Here is an 18,913-nt window from a genome sequence, read left to right as displayed (position 1 = left end):
GGCTAGTGTCGTGGATATAGAATAATGTATAGGGTTTGCAAACAACACAGACAGCCAAAATAGAAAGAGAGCACCTTCCATTACCTTCCATTAACCCTGCCTAAAACCCCAAATAACAAACCATGTAGAAGCACTGCAGGGTATCCGTTAAACATGTTATTCAAATTTGTATGGCCTAAACTAAAATCAGTCTGATGAAGTTGACTGAGTTACTGAGCTTTTATTGAGTGCATTGTGCCACTCATTTTCCATGTAAAAAATATTCATTCCGAAAACAGGGCAAATGCAACCCCATATTGCTCAGAATGTGCCTCTTCATTGAAATTATTATTTTATACTCTCCCCACTCAACCACATAAAACCAACACATCTCTAAGAAGACAAATTGATTCCTTCACCAGTTCCATGTGCACGTCACAAGGTCTAAGGAATCCAATTTCCTAATCCATTCACAGAGCAGACATCCTGTCACATGATGTCAAACAGCAGCTCAGAGCCCAGATTGTCCAGCATTAGACTCAATACAAAGTAGTTCAACAAAAGGTTGTAGTGGAGAGCACTATGGGATGAGCAGCCTATCTACACAATGATGAAATAGGGTCAGTTAGTGTCTTTCAGCCAGGCAGTCACCCATGACTTCATGTAGAATAATAAACAATGAAGTTGAAGGCAGGTTATTTAAGGTGAGAACCTCAAAACCATACTGATATCAAAACAATTATACAAAAACCTTCATTTAAAAAATATTGTTACATTCATAAAAACACATCCCCTTAAATCAAATAATTAGCCCAAACTAATAAATACACAAGAATAGTGTCATTGGCCTGTTCTATTCAGCAACACCTCACCCAGCCTGGTTATTGCCTGTGGAGGTTGGGGATAAAGGCGAATGCTGGAGCATGTGCCCCGTCAGTAGCTGCCACTGAAAGCTCAGTTCAGTAACTGTGTGTATGAGTTGGTATGTGAATTATGTTCCCTGCTGGCCACATTGTCAGTCTGTCCACAGCACCCTTAGCAGAGTTGCCAACAACCGGATGTTCCGGTTTTCAGGGATACAGCTAATTCAACCTAGCTTAGAACTTTTATACCTGCTACGTTAATTCACAATAACACAAACTCATCCATGCTGTTACTGTTATTGGTCCTTTGCAGCCTCGCCTTGTCCTTGGTCAGGATGTGGGTGATAGAGTTTGGGGGTGCATCTCTCTCATCCTCCTGTCCCTGACCCTCTGCAATGGTGAAGATGGGGTACTTTTCTGTTGATGATGAGAGAGCCTGGGGAAGAGAGATGAATGAGAGAACCATCTCTAGAAGAGCTCTTATTTTTCCCCTCATCTCAATTTAACCATTAACCAATGACTGTATTACAGACATACTGTAAAAGCAATAATGTACTTGGCTCCTTGCAACTAAAACATGTTCTGCACCAGTTATATAGCATACTCTTCATATATGCATATTTGATCTCAAGAGTAAACAACAGCACCTTGTCCATGGTTCAAATTCATAGCCAGACATGGACACCACAAGTAAAATCAAGTTGGTCACATGCACAGGATACCAGGTGTAAACGGTACAGTGAAATGCATACTTGCAAGCTTTCCTCAACAGTGCAATACCCATTTATAAAAAGAATACACAATAAGTAATAAAGTAGTAACAAAATAACCATTTTTATGTTTGGAAATATATACACAAAAATAATATACAGTATAGCGTAAATAAATAGTAGCAGCAATAGTGCCTGTGTATGTGCCCCCCACATACCGTGCTAACAGTTGAACACAGTAACTCAAATTCCTTCTGGCTCTTGGCAAAGAAGCCTATAGTGCAGCTGGGATCCATGCGACTGAAGGAGATCTTCCTGGGACACTTACAGTGAAACGACTGCAGGGGGAGTGGAGAGGAGAAGAAGGCCCCATTAAGGCGAGAGATGGTGGCGTCAGGGTAGCCCAGTTTCTAGACCGAGATCTTATCTTGATTGTATCACGAAAGCGTGGCCAACAGGCACAGACAGGTCGGTAAATAAGTGGCTTAGTGTTACACTGCTAGACCGAGATACAATCTTGGTCTAAGACCTGGGCTAGTGTCGTGGATATAGAATAATGTATAGGGTTTGCAAACAACACAGACAGCCAAAATAGGAAGAGAGCGCCTTCCATTACCTCTAAGGGGAAGTTATCCTGTGTGATATCTACTGTGGACTGGCTGTAGTGGGGGTCCAAGTACAGCAGCTGTTCGTCTAGCACAGGAGACATGAACATGGTCAGAGTGAGGGTACAAGGAAGGTAAAATTACATAATGACAACAGGAAGACCATACACCTACCTTGGTACCCAACGAAGAACAGAGAGTGCTTGGGTTTGCCACCAATGATTCCAATGCAGCATTCTAACCTCAGGAGATTCTATGGAAATAAAAACAAGAATGGTTTACCAATCTCTCACTGTGTTCTGTGGTTGTCAGTGTCTGTGTGCATGTCTCTAGCATGTTACTCTGACTTGACACATACTTTGACACATTTGATGTAGGTGGTGTTGAGGACTTCTCCTCCCAGGCGCACAGGGACCAGGATGATGACAGACTTCCAGGCTGGACTGGGTCCTGTGGAGCCCTCAGATAGAGGTCTCTCACACAGCCTCACCACATCATCTACGTACACTACACAGGGACCACATAATGATACCACCTATTACTATAGTCTGATGGGCACCCTGCCAAATAGTGAGAATTAAATAACAAGGGAACACTCACCAGTGCAGTCCTGTGCTACATACACTGTCAGATTGGACACCTCTGCTGATGCTGCGTCAACAGCCTTACTAAAACAAACAGACAGCCCACATCACTAAGGGAAGATGTATTGTATGGAATGCAGATGGCTGGGGGGGGGGGCAGGTTTAGCTTTTAAGTTCTCACCGAAGAATGTGTGCTACGATGGAGGGGCCATACCAGTCCCCTGCCTTCTTCCCTGCGCTTGTGCCCTGTTCCACCAGCTGGTGCAGCCCGAACGGGGCGATGGGATGGTCCCCAAACCAGGACACCACCCGTCTGTGAGTGACCTCAGTCCGGCTCTCCAGGAAGGACACTATGCTCTTCCTCCTTCCCTTCTTAGTCACCTCTGGACCCAAGGAGCGAGACTCCTGTACCTCCATGTCATCTTTAGACACATGGTTGGCAGAGAGCCAGGTCCAGCCTGGCAACAATAGAGAGACAAGGGACAAGGCTAAGTAGTGATAAACTGTAGTAGTGTGTTACTCAGGAGATACTTTGAGATGCTGCTGGAAACATGCACCTGTATGTATGTATATATGTGTGTGTCTCCCACGTGCACAAGTGTGTTTTGTCTTTTACCTGGCGGCAGCAGGTGTAGCAGCAGCCCCTGTGCCAGCAGCATCTGTCCACTGCGCAGCATGCAGCCCCACCCACTGTCTGTGGTCAGAGAGGAACCATCCAGCTGTGGGAAGCCCCGCCTGTACGTCAGCCACAGCAGAGTGGCAAAGGCCTGGCGAAAGCACTCCCTCTCCACTGACAAAACAAAGGACAGACACTGGCCTTGAATATAGAATTTTCTCAAATCCAGTTACATACCAGTTTGCCATTCGGTGTGGGACTTTTTAAAAGGGTGGAGTTACGCAACCAACAGAACATCTCTCACCTCCATGACTGAGCAGATAAGACTGTCCAAGCATGGTCAGAGGAGAGGTCTTGCTGAAGTGGGCCTTTGACTTGAACGACCAGCCTGGATGGGCAAAGGAAAACTATAAAATGACAAGCAATAAGTGGCTGGTCACTGTTAGGTCAAAACGGTTTTAGGCACACATACCATATTTGACATTGTTCCATGCCAACACCAACTTGGACTTGAGTCTGCCTCTCTCCTCAGGTTCCTCTGGGTCATCCCGGCTCCCATCAGAGCCCTGAGTTCCCAGAGACATGGTGGAAAGGTGGAACCAATCATCTGGAGGGTCACCCTCAGGGCTCTGGCCCTCACAGGGAGAACTGGGGTTCATGACTACTGGGCTTGTCCAACTGTCTGGAGTCTGGAGGTCGTTTCCTTATTGCCATATCAACCTGAGAGTGGACACACCATTGAGTATTCAGCTAAGAAGAAACCTTGATTACCATCAGGGACAAAGCTCAGATGTAAGCTGAGAGATATTGGCTGCACAGAACATAGTAGTAGCTTATACTAAATCTTCTCTCCAGGAAGTAGCTACAAACGTATGTTAAACTGCATCACATGTTAATAATTCCCCTCAGTGAGTTAGACTGAGGGCACGTGACTAGCTTGTGATGACAGTAGGAATTTCAGACATGGGTTTCTTTCAAATAGATAGACTAGAATGTTGTTGCTAGAAGATACCAACCCTACCGTTAGGCTTGTTTACACTGAGCTCAAAACGCGATCATGGTTAAATTAAGACAATGGGGAGCCAGTGCGAGATATGGGTCGGAGTATAAATCGCAATGTAGGGATGGGATATGTATTATTACTAACATACGCTAGCTAGCATGAGGATGAAAAGGGCAGTTTCATTTGTCACAGCGCATTCGGAAAATATTCAGACCCCTTGACTTTTTCAACATTGTTCCATCTGCCTTACAGCCTTATTCTAAACTGGATTCAATATACAGCCTTATTCTAAACTGGATTCCCCCCATCATTCTAAACACAATACCCCATAATGACAAACCAAAAACAGGTTGACATTTTTGCAAATAAATAAATATATATATATATATACACACACACACACACACAATCCCATTTACATAGGTATTCCCTTGACTTAGTACTTTGTTGAAGCACCTTTGGCAGAAATTAAAGCCTCAAGTCTTCTTGGGTGTGACACTACAAGCTTGGCAACCCTGTATTTGGGGAGTTTCTCCCATTCTTCTCTGCGGATCCTCAAGCTCTGTCAGCTTGGATGGGGAGCGTTGCTCCACAGCTATTTACAGGTCTCTCCAGAGATGTTAAAATCGGGTTCAAGTCTGGCCTCTGGCTGGGCCATTCAAGTACATTCATAGACTTGTCTCGAAGCCACTCCTGCATTGTCTTGGCTGTGTGCTTAGGGTCATTGTCCTGTTGGAAGGTGACCCTTCACCCCAGTCTGAGGGCCATTGTGCTCTGGAGCAGGTTTTCATCAAGGATCTCTCTGTACTTTGCTCTGTTCATCTTTCCTTGATCCAGACTAGTCTCCCAGTCCCTGCCGCTGAAAAACACCCCCACAGCATGATGCTGCCACCACTATGCTTCACCGTAGGGATGGTTCCAGGTTTCCTCCAGTCGTGACACTTGGCATTCAGGCCAAAGAGTTCAATCTTGGTTTCATCAGACCAGAGAATCTTGTTTCTCATGGTCAGAGTCCTTTAGATGCCTTTTGGCAAACTCCAACCGGGCTATCATGTACCTTTTACTGAGGAGTGGCTCCGGTTTGGCCACTCTACCATAAAGGCCTGATTGGAGGAGTGCTGCAGAGATGGTTGTCCATCTGAAAGATTATCCCATCGCCACAGAAGAACTCTGGAGTTCTGTCAGAGTGACTATCGGGTTCTTGGTCACCACTCTAACCAAGGCCCTTCTCCCCCGATTGCTCAGTTTGGCCGGACGGCCAGCTCTAGGAAGAGTCTTGTTGGTTCCAAACTTCTTCCATTTAAGAATGATGGAGGCCACTGTGTTCTCGGGGACCATCAATGCTACAGAAATGTTTTGGTAGCCTTCCCCAGATCTGTGCCTCAACACAATCCTGTCCCGGAGCTCTACGGACAACTCCTTCAACCTCATGGCTTGGTTTTTGCTCTGACATGCACTGTCAACTGTGGGACCTTATATAGACAGGTGTGTGCCTTTCCAAATTATGTCTAAATAAATTGATATTTACCACAGGTGGAATCCAATCCAGTTGAAGAAACATCTCAATGATGATCAATGGAAGCAGGATGCACCTGAGCTCAATTTAGAGTCTCATAGTAAAGGGTCTGAACATTTATGTAAATAAGGTATTTTATTTTTAATACATTTGCAAACATTTCGAAAAACCTGTTTACACTTTGTCATTATTGGGTATTGCGTGTAGATTGATGAGGAAGCTCATTTATTTAATCCATTTTAGAATAAGGCTGTAACGTAACAATGTGGAAAACGTCAAGGGGTCTAAATACTTCCGAATACACTGTATATCAGTAACGTTAGCGAGCTAACAATCTGTGATACGTTGTGTGATAAGTCAGCACCTGAATTGTTTAACGTAAGTAATAATATTCGTGTTGACAACCAGCTAACATTACAGTGACATGCCTAGGGTTCAGGTAACTACATGTCTCAACATTACAGATGAATAGTTAACATTTTTTCCAACACGTTAGCAAGCACGTTGGTATTCATTTGTCACTGGCGAGCTTCTTGCCGGCTGAATGTGTTCTAACGTTGCATTGTAAAAATATAGCTAACAAAAATATTGTATATTGCTTTCAAATCTTAAGCGAACTCAATGCAGGCTGAATGACTTGCTAGTGAGTGAGCTAATAACTAATTGACAGCGGGTTAACTAGCTAGCCAACGACATCCATGTCTTTATTATATTCTGTAAAGAAGCTAACATTAGCTGTTCTCTCCTGAGCTCTTTATAGTTGGTCGATAATTTGTCCTCTTACCTTTATTTACATATCTGTCATCTTGTATGTTTCACTTACAAACTAACGTTACTGTCAACAAAATAAGCGTCGGAATTGGAGATGCCTTTCAAAAACAAGTTATCCCATGATTAGCTAGCGGCCTGACTTCCTGTTTGTCTACTTGGGTATCGTGATTGGTCAATAAAGGACCAACGTTTCATTTACCCTATGCATTTAACCCCATTTATTTACTCCGTCCACAGCGGGGTGTTCAGCATGACGTAACGTTTTGGAAGGTTCATATATATATGCTACGTTAAAAAAAACATGCCTCTCTGACGTATAGAATAAGGATTTATGTATTACTCTATTCATGAAACGTCTATCTGCAAGGTTGGGAAAAGTTTTGCTGAACGTGGCCCTGCTGTAGACCCCTCTGATATCCATTTAGAAGTTGTCTGTCAAAGTTATGTCTGACAACAAGAACACAAACATGCACATTATAATTTAAGGATTCTCTTTAAGTATTTTATTACTCTTTAGGCTTTTTTTTTTGCATTGGTTTCATAACAGTGCCCAGGGAATAAAATAACATGGACAACAATGAACTGAGAGAAGTGTCATAAAAAAGTCAAAACTCACAAATAAGTCAACATGGACAGAGGCCATGGTGTATTGCAACTCTCTTATGGAATGACAGAAGTATAACTGCACAAAATAGGACAACCACACAGATTTGGTAAATTCTCTCATTTGTAGACTTACAATTTAAAGATATAAATAACAATTCAAAGAACAATGCACAAGTAAACCATTTGAGGGCAATTGACAAATAATCAAATACAATAAATAGTGTAATAAATAGATAAATACATTTGACACAAAATAAAGTGCAATTTCCACACACACCCCCGCATACACAAACACAAGCTTTTAACTAGCATTCATCTAAATAAGAGCTGTTTGTTTTCTCCTAGAAGCACTGTATCTGTATCATACAGCTCTCTTTATCGGTCATAATACAAACAACAAAAGTTTTTTCAAATTGTATTTAGACAAACACGTTTCTAGTAGCTATATGAATGGAACAATGGTTACAATAGAACATAATGAAGATATGAGGGTAATATCTCGGATAAAATCTAATCTTGTGTCATTAAATTGTGAACTGATTATGTGTAAATTACATTTTGACCTCAAATGCCATCGTGTGATGGCCACAAGATGGCAGTCTGATACAGGTATGGGCATGAACATATTAAGTTACGTCACTGAGGAGAGCGCTGCCTAGGTCTCCGGTGGGCTCTCAGATCTCACTAGGAATTCTACATATAACTTGCATATCATTACATATCACTGTAAACAACATGTTATCCCTCAATTAAAACTGGCACTTTTATTCGCACATTACATTATACAATGCTAATTTTGCATACATTGAAAAGGGAGAGAGTTCTGTTGCCAGAGTATGAGTAAGTCTCAAAGAAGACTCCCATTCTATAGTATCTATTTCATCACCTGACTACACTTAATTCACACAGAGACATATGGGTTCCACTTCTTTAGTTCAATTCATTAGCACTGTATTCATGTCAGAACCTAAATAATTGCACAATTTACAATGCTCACTGGGCACAGACGTCAATTCAATGTCTATTCCATATTAGTTCAACGTAATTTCATTGAAATGACGTGGAAATAACATTGATTCAACCATTGTGTGCCCAGTGGGTGGAGTCAATGCAGACAATTCGGAGAACAATATATCTGCTCTGCTTGGCTTATTGCTTGGCTTACTCCCTAACATCTGTTCATGGGTACATTGTAGGGGACACACAGGAAAATACCTCAAAATCCCATTGCATAGTGTCCCTGTGCAAGTTCAGATAGTCCACCTAAATCCAACCAGGACTCAGCCCTTAAAACACTCAAACAAATTCATTCAGCTCTTCTTTACACAATACAATTCCAAGTTCCATATTTAGCAAGCAGGTCATCATCTTAGTCCAGTTAGGAACACATCTCAATGTGTTACACCAATACATGTTACACCAATGCAACAATTCTTCTCTCAATCTTTTTTTCCAGGTACTGTGTGAGAAAAAGAACAAGGTCTTTGTATTATCTTCATATTTTAACTGACTGAAGAGATAGCATCGAAGTTGACGGACATGGGTAATGCTCCTCATGGTGACAGACTGTGACAGGAGCCTGCCTATAGACATGCTGTTTACATTGGGAACATGTGGGGGCTGTTGACATGATGTTCACAGTGTTCACTACCATCAGGTCTGTTAGATGTTTTTCCTCATCTCTTTAAATATTCTCTTTCATCTCTCATGTACAATTTGGAACATGCAAGAAGACACGCTTTTACTATATACATTACACATACAGTACATACATACACACACATTTGAGAACAGCATTAAAGCACATTCCTCCACATATTCTTGTTTTATCTATAGGTCTGTATTTTCTAGCTATTTGGTGTGTGTTTCTTTAGGCGTACATGTTTTTGTCCCTTTTTTGAGGGTGCCCTGTCCGTGCCTGATATGGTGGCATGATATTCCGGTCCAAAAGGCATTTTCTGGGAGATCCCAGGTTTGTCCCTCACTCGCAGATCAGGAGTGGTGCTTACCTGAATTCCTTGTGTTTGCCTTTTCAGGCTGAGCTGAGCCGGAAGGACTTTGAGATGTCCCCTGAACCCCCCGCCGACCACCTCCAGATGGAGCCTCAGACTTTCCTGCTGAACTTCCCCGTTTCTCCTCACCGCCCTTGGGCCCTTCCTGGGATCCCATCTTCATAGGCCCCAGCACGTTTTTGGCCACACTGGTCAGCTGAGTCACAAAGCTTGGCTTGTCACCAGGGGAGACGGGGCGTGACTTGCTGGAGCAGGGGGAGGCAGCGGTGGAGGAGGGGGACATAGGGTTCTCCTCCACCACCTCCAGGTGACTCCTCTCCTCCTTGGCCCCTCGGTAGCTGCTCAACGGGACAGAAACCTTGTCTGCTCTGGATTTTGTTGAAGCAGGAACTGGGCCTATGGTAAGAGGGGATGTGGCCGGGGTTGGGGCTGGCGCTTGGGTTGGGACTGAAGGAGCAGGTCCTTTAACCTTGGTCTCAGTGGCTTTGTCAATGCCACCCATCCCTCCTTTCAAAGTGCTCTCTCCCATCTGTGTGTCTTTACTTGCCTTGGCCAACTCTGTAGCTCCCGCCCTCTGTGTAGTGACTTTGTCTGGGCCCACACTCCCTTTCTCCTCACTCTTCTCCTGGCTTCTGCTTGCTGGGGTGGTGTCTGTCTGGACAGCCTGGTGCTTACGCTCCTGGGAGAGTGGACTCTGGGATGTAGCCTGGACTGGGGCCCTCTCAGTGGGTTTAGGGCCTCCACTGGCTGTTTCAGAGCTTGGAGCACCAGAGCTTAGAGGTCTGTCTGCTGGGCTGGACTTGGCCCCTGGAGTGGAGAGGGTTGAGGCTGGGCTAGGCTGGGCCTCATCTGGTACTGGGGAAGCTTTTCTATTCAGAGCCTCACAAGGGGTTAATGTCTTAGCTGTCTCACCAGCGCTGGTCTTGGGCTCTACTTTAACAGGTGTGCTGTCAGTGTGAGAGTCAGATGCTGTAGTCTGGGCAGCTCTCTCCCTCCCTGTCTGCAATGTGTCCCGGCTCAGGGGCGACTCCTGTCTCCCTAGCCTCCTCACAGGCTTCAGGCACCCTGTCTCTCCAACCGTGGGGGGAGAGGGGGAGGAGGAAGATGAGGGAGAGGGGGGAACGGGCCCGTTCTCTCCTTCCATCTCCAGCAGACTCTGCAGGCTGTGCTCGCAGTGGAAAGACTCCCTCCTGTAGTCCCCATGTGACACCTCCAGGCTGTGCTTACGCATTGACACCCCCCCTGCAAGGGGAGAGGAAGCTGATGACGAAGATGAAAAGGAGGGCAGGAGGGTCGCGCCCAGTTTCTCTGACGACTGAACCCGCTGTAGCAAGGGTGAGCGGGGGGGCTCTGCGCTTTTGGGCCTGGGACGGGCCACAGGGGGAGAGGAGTGGAGCTTGGCTGGGAAGGCCTGGGTGGTGTTGGAGCTACCCACCGTGTGGCCAGACAGGGGTGGGGGAGAGGAGGTAGTGGGGGAGGGTGTGTGGGCCAGGGGGGACAGGGGGATGTTGCCAGCTGACTTGCAGCGGGCTGAGCGGTACTGGCGGTGCAGCTTGGGGGAGAGGCCGTGCAGGGAGCTGGGCCTCATGTGCTGTGAGGCAGCCGGGGAGTTAGGGGTGCTGGAGACTGGAGAGCTGCTCTGAGAAGAGTTGCCTGAGGAATGAAGAGGAGATATAGCAATAATTCAAACTGTATTATTTTATCATGTGAGAGTGCAGATGCTAAGAGGAGTGCTGTACAGTAATGTAGGTAGAGTATTGCCCTTCATACTGACCCAGGTAGGTGGATTCGGGGGTGGAGCGGTAGCTCTGTGTGGGGGAGCGGGCAGAGAGGTTGTGGGTGGGGGAGCCTGGGAGGCTGTCCCCTGATGACAGAGAGCGGTTCAGAGAGGACAGGCTGCGGCTGGTGTGGAGCAGGTTCGACTGCTTAGTGATCTTCCTGAACAACGAGCTGCGCTTCTTACTGCGAATAAGAAGTGAAAAGAGAGAGGTGGGAGGATGAGAGAGTTAGAAGAACAGAGTCAATGACATTGATTTTCTAGAGCGCTCATCTGAAATCATAGTGTAGCATCTGCTGTGCAGAGAAACCCACTTGTACCTTTCTTGTCCCTCCTTAGCCCCTATCTTCTTGTTGCGCCGTGCCATCTTGGACTTGTAGCTGGACTTGCGGGCAGGACCAATCTTGATGGAGGTGTTTTCAAAGGGAGTGGTGGTCACCGTCACATTGTTTCCACTCTGGAGAAACAACGGAAACAAAAAACGTACAGTATGCACTGCTTGCAGAATTATTAGGCAAATTGTATTCCTCAGGATTCATTTTATTGTTGAACAAACACAATGCTCTCAGTCAATCCAAAATGTTATTGCATCTCAAACCTGAATGTTTAACAAAGGAATAGTGAGGTTTGTCTTTCTCAGGGGAATATAAAAGTGTTAGGCAAGTATTAGTGTGCACAATTATTAGGCAACTAAACTACAAAAATAATTTGTCTCAACTCACTTTTTATTCTCAATTTTTAGAGTAAGTGTAACAAATAAGTAACACAAAATGACAATTAAATAACAAGTTTGGCCTTTCAAAAATATTCAGTGACCAATACAGCCACCCTCCTTTTCAAATACTGCCATGAGCCTTCCATCCATGGAGTCTGTCAGTTTCTTGATCTGTTCACAATCAACTTTCGCTGAAGCAGCAACTACAGCCTCACAAATACTGTTCAAAGAGGTGTATTGTCTTCCCTCACTGTAAATCTCATGTTTGGGAAGGGCCCACAAGTTCTCAATACGATTTAAGTCAGGTGAGGAAGAGGGCCAGGTCATGATTCAGGCATCTTTGAGGCCCTTGCTGGCTAGCCAAGCAGTGGAGTACTTGGATACACGTGATGGAGCATTGTCCTGCATAAAGATCATGGCCTTCTTGAATGCTGAGGACTACTTCCTGTACCACTGCTTGAAGAAAGTATCGTCCAGTTTCAGTCCATCTTCAACCTGATAAGGTCCAACTACCTCATCCTTAATGATAGCAGCCCATACCAGTACCCCTCCTCTACCTTGCTGGCGCCTGAATCAAAGTGGTACCCTGTGTCCATTACTGATCCAGCCACGGGCCCATCCATCTGGTCCATGAAGAGTCACTCTCATTTCATCTGTCCATAAAACCATAGAAAAATCTGTCTTCAGCTATTTCTTTGCCCAATCTTGACGCTTCAACTTGTGAATCTTATTCAGTGGTGGTGGTGTTTCAGCCTTCTTGACCTTGGCCTTGTCTCTGAGCACTTGACACCTTGTACTTCTGGACTCTCCAGGTAGGTAGCAACTCTGGAATATGGTGGCACTGGAGGATAATGGGTTCTTGGTAGCTTGATGTTTAATTCTTCTCAGCTCTGGAATATGGTGGCACTGGAGGATAATGGGTTCCTGGTAGCTTGACGTTTAATTCTTCTCAAGTCTGGAATATGGTGGCACTGGAGGATAATGGGTTCCTGGTAGCTTGATGTTTAATTCTTCTCAGCTCTGGAATATGGTGGCACTGGAGGATAATGGGTTCCTGGTAGCTTGATGTTTAATTCTTCTCAGCTCTGGAATATGGTGGCACTGGAGGATAATGGGTTCCTGGTAGCTTGATGTTTAATTCTTCTCAGCTCTGGAATAAGGTGGCACTGGAGGATAATGGGTTCCTGGTAGCTTGACGTTTAATTCTTCTCAAGTCTTTTGCAGTTCATTTGTGCCTTTTCTTCTCCATGCGTTTTTTGCGACCCAGTTGACTATTCACAACAAAACGTTTGATTGTCTGGTGGTCACGCCTCAATAGTTTAGCTATTTCAAGAGTGTTGCATCCGTCTGAAAGGCGTTTGACAATTTGTGACTTTTCAGTGTCAGTTAAATCTCTTTTTTGGCCCATTTTACCTGAGGTAATGAAGCTGCCTGGTAATTATGCACACCTTGACATAAGGTGTTATTCACTTTCACCACACCCTCCCTCATTACACAAATACATATCACCTGAAAATTATTCAATCCAAAAAGCATTCCAGTTTATATGGTTTGGAGTTGGAAAATGTGCATAGAAATAATGATAAGATCAGAATACTCACTTGCCTAATAATTGTGCACACAGTGTATGATAGGCTTCACCTGTATTCTATACTGTAGAAAAAAAACACCTGTTGTTTCTTTCCTTTCCTCTCACCTTCAGAATGAGCTCCACCACCTCAGTGTGCACCAGCCCGTGGACAGACTCCCCATTCACATGAGTGATGAGGTCACCAGCGCAGAGTCCCGCCTCCTGTGCAGGGCCTCCGTCCTCCACATGCTGTGATTGAAACAGATCAACATCAATCAAACAAGTCATCATGCTATTGGACAAGTCTGTTTTTTCCAATACAATTGTAGCGATGCTTTGTTATGATACAGAACTTCTTCAATAGAGTGATGTCTACTTAACACTACTTTCTCCATAGAAATGAACACAGAACATATAATCTCTATCGCTGTCTCACCCAGACCACGTGGTGTACGCTGTAGACATCACTGTCTCCCATGTAGACTCGAATGGCTCGGAGGGTGAAACCGTACTTCTTCCCAGAGCGGTGGATGGTGATGGGAGAACGCAGCACGTTGACCGTGGGTGAGTAGTCTCGGCTGGGGGAGGAGTCACGAGACGACAGGTCGGAGGATATGGATCGAGGAGACATGGGGCTGGCCAGGGGGGACATACCATGCTGCTCCACTGAGGAGGGGGGAGAGAATCACAGGAATAAAGTGTGACAAAAAACATCTGAATAAGTCAATTGAAGGTCAAATCAATAGATAGTCTTTAAGAAATGTACAATTTTCCATAACAAGCCCAGTTAACCATTTTACTGTTTAACATTAATATTGTCATTAGCAACAGGCAGCCTCGTTCTTCTCACACTCCCTTGCCTTCCAGCTCCTCACCTGCAGGTATGATGACAGACAGGGCTGTGGTGGAGGCAGACTTGATGACCTTGGTCACGGGTCGCGAGTTGCGTTTCTCTCCCTCAGCTGAGAGCTGGCTGTGGCGGACCCTCCTCAGGACCAGTTCGTTGGTGGCCCGGGACCCCTGGGGCTCTGTTGCCCCAGCAGTCACAATACTGTTGGGGCTGGGGATGACTCCCATTGGTACATCAGCTGGCCTCAAAAGCTTGTCTGGAGCAGAGCAGAAAGATGGAGGAATAATATCATGTAGGTATCAAAGTGTATGTCAAGCCAGGATTCATCCATTATCTAATGCCAAATGCCCTCACCTCCAGCAGTCAAACCGTTGCCCTCCTTTTCCTTCCTAAAATCCCCCTGGCTGGATGTGGTGCCCATGGATGTGGTGCCCATGGCCCCCTCCAGAGAGGTGCCCCTGGCCTTGACTGGGGGCTGCCTGGTGGGCACTGGCAGCTCAGGATCGGCCTCTAGTGGGGAGGCGAAGCGATGAGTGTCCATGAGGGCAGAAAAGCGTCGCCGGGCCCCAGATGGAGGACTGGAGTCACTCTCAGTGAAGGATGACTCTGAGCATGACAGTCGCTTCCTACACACAACACAACACAGAATAAATGTATTGTATTTATGAAAACAAACCATGAGTAATGATAATGAGAGCCGTGATAATGAGGACCAACAATGTCACATTTCCTACTTGTTATGCAAGGTAAGAGGGCACTAGTACTAGTCAGAGTACATATGGTGTGGTCATACTCACATCTCAGGTGATCCTGTCCTCCAGCTCTTATCTCTCAAGGTCAGGCTGCCCAGGCTCTCTCTCTTGGCCGCCCGGTCCTCCCGGGGGCCCTTGTGCTCCCGCCGGGTCACCGTCGGGGGCTTGTGCTCCAGCTGGGACAGGTGCTCCATGCTGCTGTATACCTGTAGTTCCCATCAGAGAGAGGACGCATAAGCTTTCAGCACCCACAGTGGGAAAAATCACACATTTCCCCATGATTCTTTCTTTTACAATGGGTTCAGTGGAACAATTAGCTTTCACAGATTAGTCAAGAAGGGGAGATCTGAGCAGAAAGATACATTTGTCTGAGGCATGTGTGTCAATAAATTCCAAGGTTACCAAAGAGGTTCTTTCATGACTTAGTCTCCCATGTGTGATAGTCACGTTAAGTCACTTGGCTCAGACGTATGTCTCTTTCTGCTCAGATCTCCCCTTCTTGACTAATCTGTGAAAGCTAATTGTGCTACTGAAACCATTTTAAAAGAAAGACTCATGAGAATTTAGGATTATGAGATTTACTGACAGGCTTTAGGGAAGGCACGTTTACATGGACTAGACTTGTACAATGAGGGGCATCAAGTTAATCTAGATCAGCAAGGAGTGTTGGAGAAGGGAGGTGAGACAGAATAACTAATTAGGCCGAAGTATAGGTTTTACTTAAACATCAATTAATAGCCCAGGCGTTTATTTGCTTGAATCACTGAACACAACAGGCGCTTATTAGACACAGGCTTCTATTTGAGTCATGAGTCTCTTTCCTTAAATGCACACAGCGTTTGCTCATTTGCTCACTTCATTGTTTAATTCCAGCATTCACTTCCAGTATTTTAATCAATATCTTAATTTCCTGCACAAATGTGCTATCATTTACACACTGTGCCACATTTATTTTGTCTTAGTTTGCCTCTAATAAAAATGTATAAAAAACCCCACCCATGACAAAATAATTATTCTCCCCTTTGAATGTGCATTTTTTCTGCAGTTCTTACTTTCGTCACTAGAGCGAACAGCTGATTTCTGGAGGGTCTGTATTCATGAAGTTGTTGACAGTTTTTGTGCTTGCCAGTTAGCTAGCAGTTCTCATCGGTTAGCAGCCAATGGCTAGTAGTTCTCATCTGTTAGCAGCCAATGGCTAGCAGTTTCTTACTGGTGATAAAAACTGATGATTGCCATCACTTTTTCAAGACATTGCTGGATTATTTCATGAACAAATTAAACATTAAACCTTGTAATGTTGTAAACAATTAATTTAGACCCAGTGTTTATTTGAAACAGGTGTTTATTAGCTGAAATGTGTAGCGTTGGCCGGCTATTAAAATGGACAGGTCGGCTATTTGAGACTGTGTTTAATTGAAGTTTTAAGGTAAGTTTAAAGATGAGTATGTGTAGAGTTTGACCTTGCTGAAGCGAGGGGAGCAGGAGGAGAAACGACGGATCTCGACAGGTTCATCATCATTGGTGTCGTCCTCATCATAAGAGTGGACGTGGTGGTAGCGGTCTGAGCGGGCTGGGGACAGAAGAGGACATGACACACACACACACACACTTACAAATGAAAACAGACAAATAGCAATATAATAACAATATACTTGCATTGAAGCCGCTCAACAACTACATCATACCAGTCATCCAACAGATTCCCATTCAGAGCGACACACAGAAGCAGCCAGGGTTAATGCCCCGCTCAAGGGAACGTTGACAGATCTCCCACCAGGCCAAAAAATGTGAACCCGAACCCTCCAAAATCCACCCCCACAGTTCCCCAGTTTCCCAACAACCAAGAGAATGAACTAAACAGGACAACTAAAATCATAACACTAAAGCCAACTGTACATGTTTGTGTGCATGTCTGGCACTATTACATGTATGTGTGTGTTCTTGTATGCGTTTATTTGAATGAGAGTATGTGTATATGCATGTGTACAAACACCTGCACGGCATCAACCTCAGGCAAACCGGCATTAGTTGTAAAAACACTACCCCCCCAGTGTCATTCAAGTATACTTTTTATTATGTTTTTACTTTAAAAAATATATATATCTTTGACCATCATTCTATCTTCTGCACAGCAACTCCACTCCCACTTGTCTCCAGTTCCACATCCCAACCCTCAGCTTCCCTCAGCCCATCCCATCTATCTCTGCTGGCCACCCTTAGCCCATCCCATCTATCTCTTCTGGCCACCCTCAGCCCATCCCATCTATCTATTCCCCACTGTACCTTAAAGAAGAAGTTACAGGTCTGTGAGAGCCAGAAATCTTGCTTGATGGTAGGTGACCAAATACTTATTTTCCACCATAATTTGCAAATAAATTCATAAAAAATCCTACAATGTGATTTTCTGGATTTTTTTTCTCATTTTGTCTGTCATAGATGAAGTGTACCTATGATGAAAATTACAAGCCTCTCTCATTTTTAAGTGGGAGAACTTGCACAATTGGTGGCTGACTAAATACTTTTTTGCCCCACTGTAGGTAGATGGGCTGTTTACAGATAGGCTAAGTACAGGTGCAGTGATCTGTAAACTGCTCTGACAGCTGGTGCTTAAAGCTAGTGAGGGAGATGTGAGTCTCCAGCTTCAGAGATTTTTGCAATTCGTTCCAGTCATGGGCAGCAGAGAACTGGAAGGTAAGACGACCAAAGGAGGAATTGGCTTTGGGGGTGACCAGTGAGATATACCTGCTGGAGCGCGTGCTACGAGTGGGTGCTGCTATGGTGACCAGTGAGCTGAGATAAGGCGGGGCTTTACCTAGCAGAGACTTGTAGATAACCTGAGCCAGTGAGTTGGCGACGAGTATGAAGCGAGGGCCAACCAATGAGAGCGTACAGGTCTCAATGGTGGGTAGTGTATGGGGCTTTGGTGACAAAACGGATGGCACTGTGATAGACTGCATCCAGTTTGTTGAGTAGAGTGTTGGAGGCTATTTTATAGATGACATCACTGAAGTCGAGGATCGGTAGGATGGTCAGTTTTACGAGGGTATGTTTGGCAGCATGAGTGAAGGATGCTTTGTTGCCGATTCTAGATTTAATTTTGGATTGGAGATGCTTAATGTGAGTCTGGAAGGAGAGTTTACAGTCTAACCAGACACCAAGGTATTTGTAGTTTTCCACGTATTCTAAGTCAGAGCCGTCCAGAGTAGTGATGCTGGACTGGAGAGCAGGTGCGGGCAGCGATCGATTGAAAAGCATGCATTTAGTTTTACTTGCGTTTAAGAGCAGTTGGAGGCCACGGAAGGAGAATTGTATGGCATTGAAGCTCGTCTGGAGGTTAGTTAACACAGTGTCCAAGGAGGGGCCAGAAGTATACAGAATGGTGTCGTCTGCGTAGAGGTGGATCAGAGAATCACCAGCAGCATGAGCAACATCATTGATATATACAGAGAAGAGAGTCGGCCCGAGAATTGAACCCTGTGGCACACCCATAGAGACTGTCAGAGGTCCAGAAAACAGGCCCTCCGATTTGACACACTGAACTCTATCAGAGAAGTAGTTGGTAAACTAGGCGAGGCAATCATTTGAGAAACTGTTGAGTCTGCCAATAAGAATGTTGTGATTGACAGAGTCGAAAGCCTTGGCCAGGTTGATGAATACGGCTGCACAGTAATGTCTCTAGGGGTCCAGATTTTGCAGCTCTTTCAGAACATCAGCTATCTGGATATCGGTGAAGGAGAAATGGTGGGGGCTTGGGCGGGTTGCTGTGGAGGGTGCCGGGCAGTTGACCGGGGTAGGGGTAGCCATGTGGAAAGCATGGCCAGCCGTAGAGAAATGCTTATTGAAATTCTCAATTATAGTGGATTTATCAGTGGTGACAATGTTTCCTAGCCTCAGAGCAGTGGGCAGCTGGGAGGAGGTGCTCTTATTCTCCATGGACTTTACAGTGTCCCAGAACTTTTTTGAGTTGGTACTACAGGATGCAAA

At 45.1% G+C, this 18,913-nt stretch overlaps 2 protein-coding genes across 2 annotated transcripts in view; both read right to left on the bottom strand.

Moving 5' to 3' along the window:
* Positions 1–205: 205 nt before the first annotated feature.
* LOC112258864 (cysteine protease ATG4D) lies at positions 206–6,833 on the bottom strand. Its single transcript, XM_024433495.2, has 11 exons — positions 6,661–6,833; positions 3,830–4,077; positions 3,662–3,745; positions 3,358–3,531; positions 2,923–3,199; positions 2,758–2,825; positions 2,516–2,664; positions 2,332–2,410; positions 2,169–2,245; positions 1,771–1,890; positions 206–1,278 (listed from the first exon to the last, which is right to left on the bottom strand). Exons 2-11 carry the CDS (start codon positions 4,014–4,016, stop codon positions 1,105–1,107), a joined length of 1,389 nt encoding a protein of 462 aa, XP_024289263.1. The 5' UTR covers positions 4,017–4,077; positions 6,661–6,833; the 3' UTR covers positions 206–1,104.
* Positions 6,834–7,266: 433 nt separating this feature from the next.
* LOC112258862 (microtubule-associated serine/threonine-protein kinase 1-like) overlaps positions 7,267–18,913 on the bottom strand; it is a 60,003-nt gene continuing 48,356 nt past the window's right edge. Inside the window, exons 18-26 of the mRNA XM_024433494.2 lie at positions 16,390–16,499; positions 14,975–15,135; positions 14,532–14,803; positions 14,203–14,433; positions 13,764–13,993; positions 13,454–13,576; positions 11,363–11,499; positions 11,040–11,227; positions 7,267–10,918 (exon numbers count right to left, since the gene is read on the bottom strand). Of these exons, the coding sequence (XP_024289262.2) occupies positions 9,246–10,918; positions 11,040–11,227; positions 11,363–11,499; positions 13,454–13,576; positions 13,764–13,993; positions 14,203–14,433; positions 14,532–14,803; positions 14,975–15,135; positions 16,390–16,499 (3,125 nt within the window). The 3' untranslated portion in view covers positions 7,267–9,245. The remainder of the gene's footprint in view (positions 10,919–11,039; positions 11,228–11,362; positions 11,500–13,453; positions 13,577–13,763; positions 13,994–14,202; positions 14,434–14,531; positions 14,804–14,974; positions 15,136–16,389; positions 16,500–18,913) is intronic.

Source organism: Oncorhynchus tshawytscha, linkage group LG09, assembly GCF_018296145.1.
Source record: "Oncorhynchus tshawytscha isolate Ot180627B linkage group LG09, Otsh_v2.0, whole genome shotgun sequence".
NCBI lineage: Eukaryota > Metazoa > Chordata > Actinopteri > Salmoniformes > Salmonidae > Oncorhynchus > Oncorhynchus tshawytscha.
This window is presented reverse-complemented; position numbering and strand designations above follow the sequence as displayed.

Bases quoted from the DNA above. Each gene is read 5' to 3' on its own strand.
- LOC112258864 (XM_024433495.2), bottom strand. From the start codon at position 4,016: ATGAACCCCAGTTCTCCCTGTGAGGGCCAGAGCCCTGAGGGTGACCCT. The intron at 2,246-2,331 runs GTAGGTGTATGG...CTCCTGTGCTAG, and splicing joins GTTCTTCGTTGGGTACCAAG to ACGAACAGCTGCTGTACTTG. The intron at 1,891-2,168 runs GTAATGGAAGGC...CTCCCCCTGCAG, and splicing joins AGGATAACTTCCCCTTAGAG to TCGTTTCACTGTAAGTGTCC.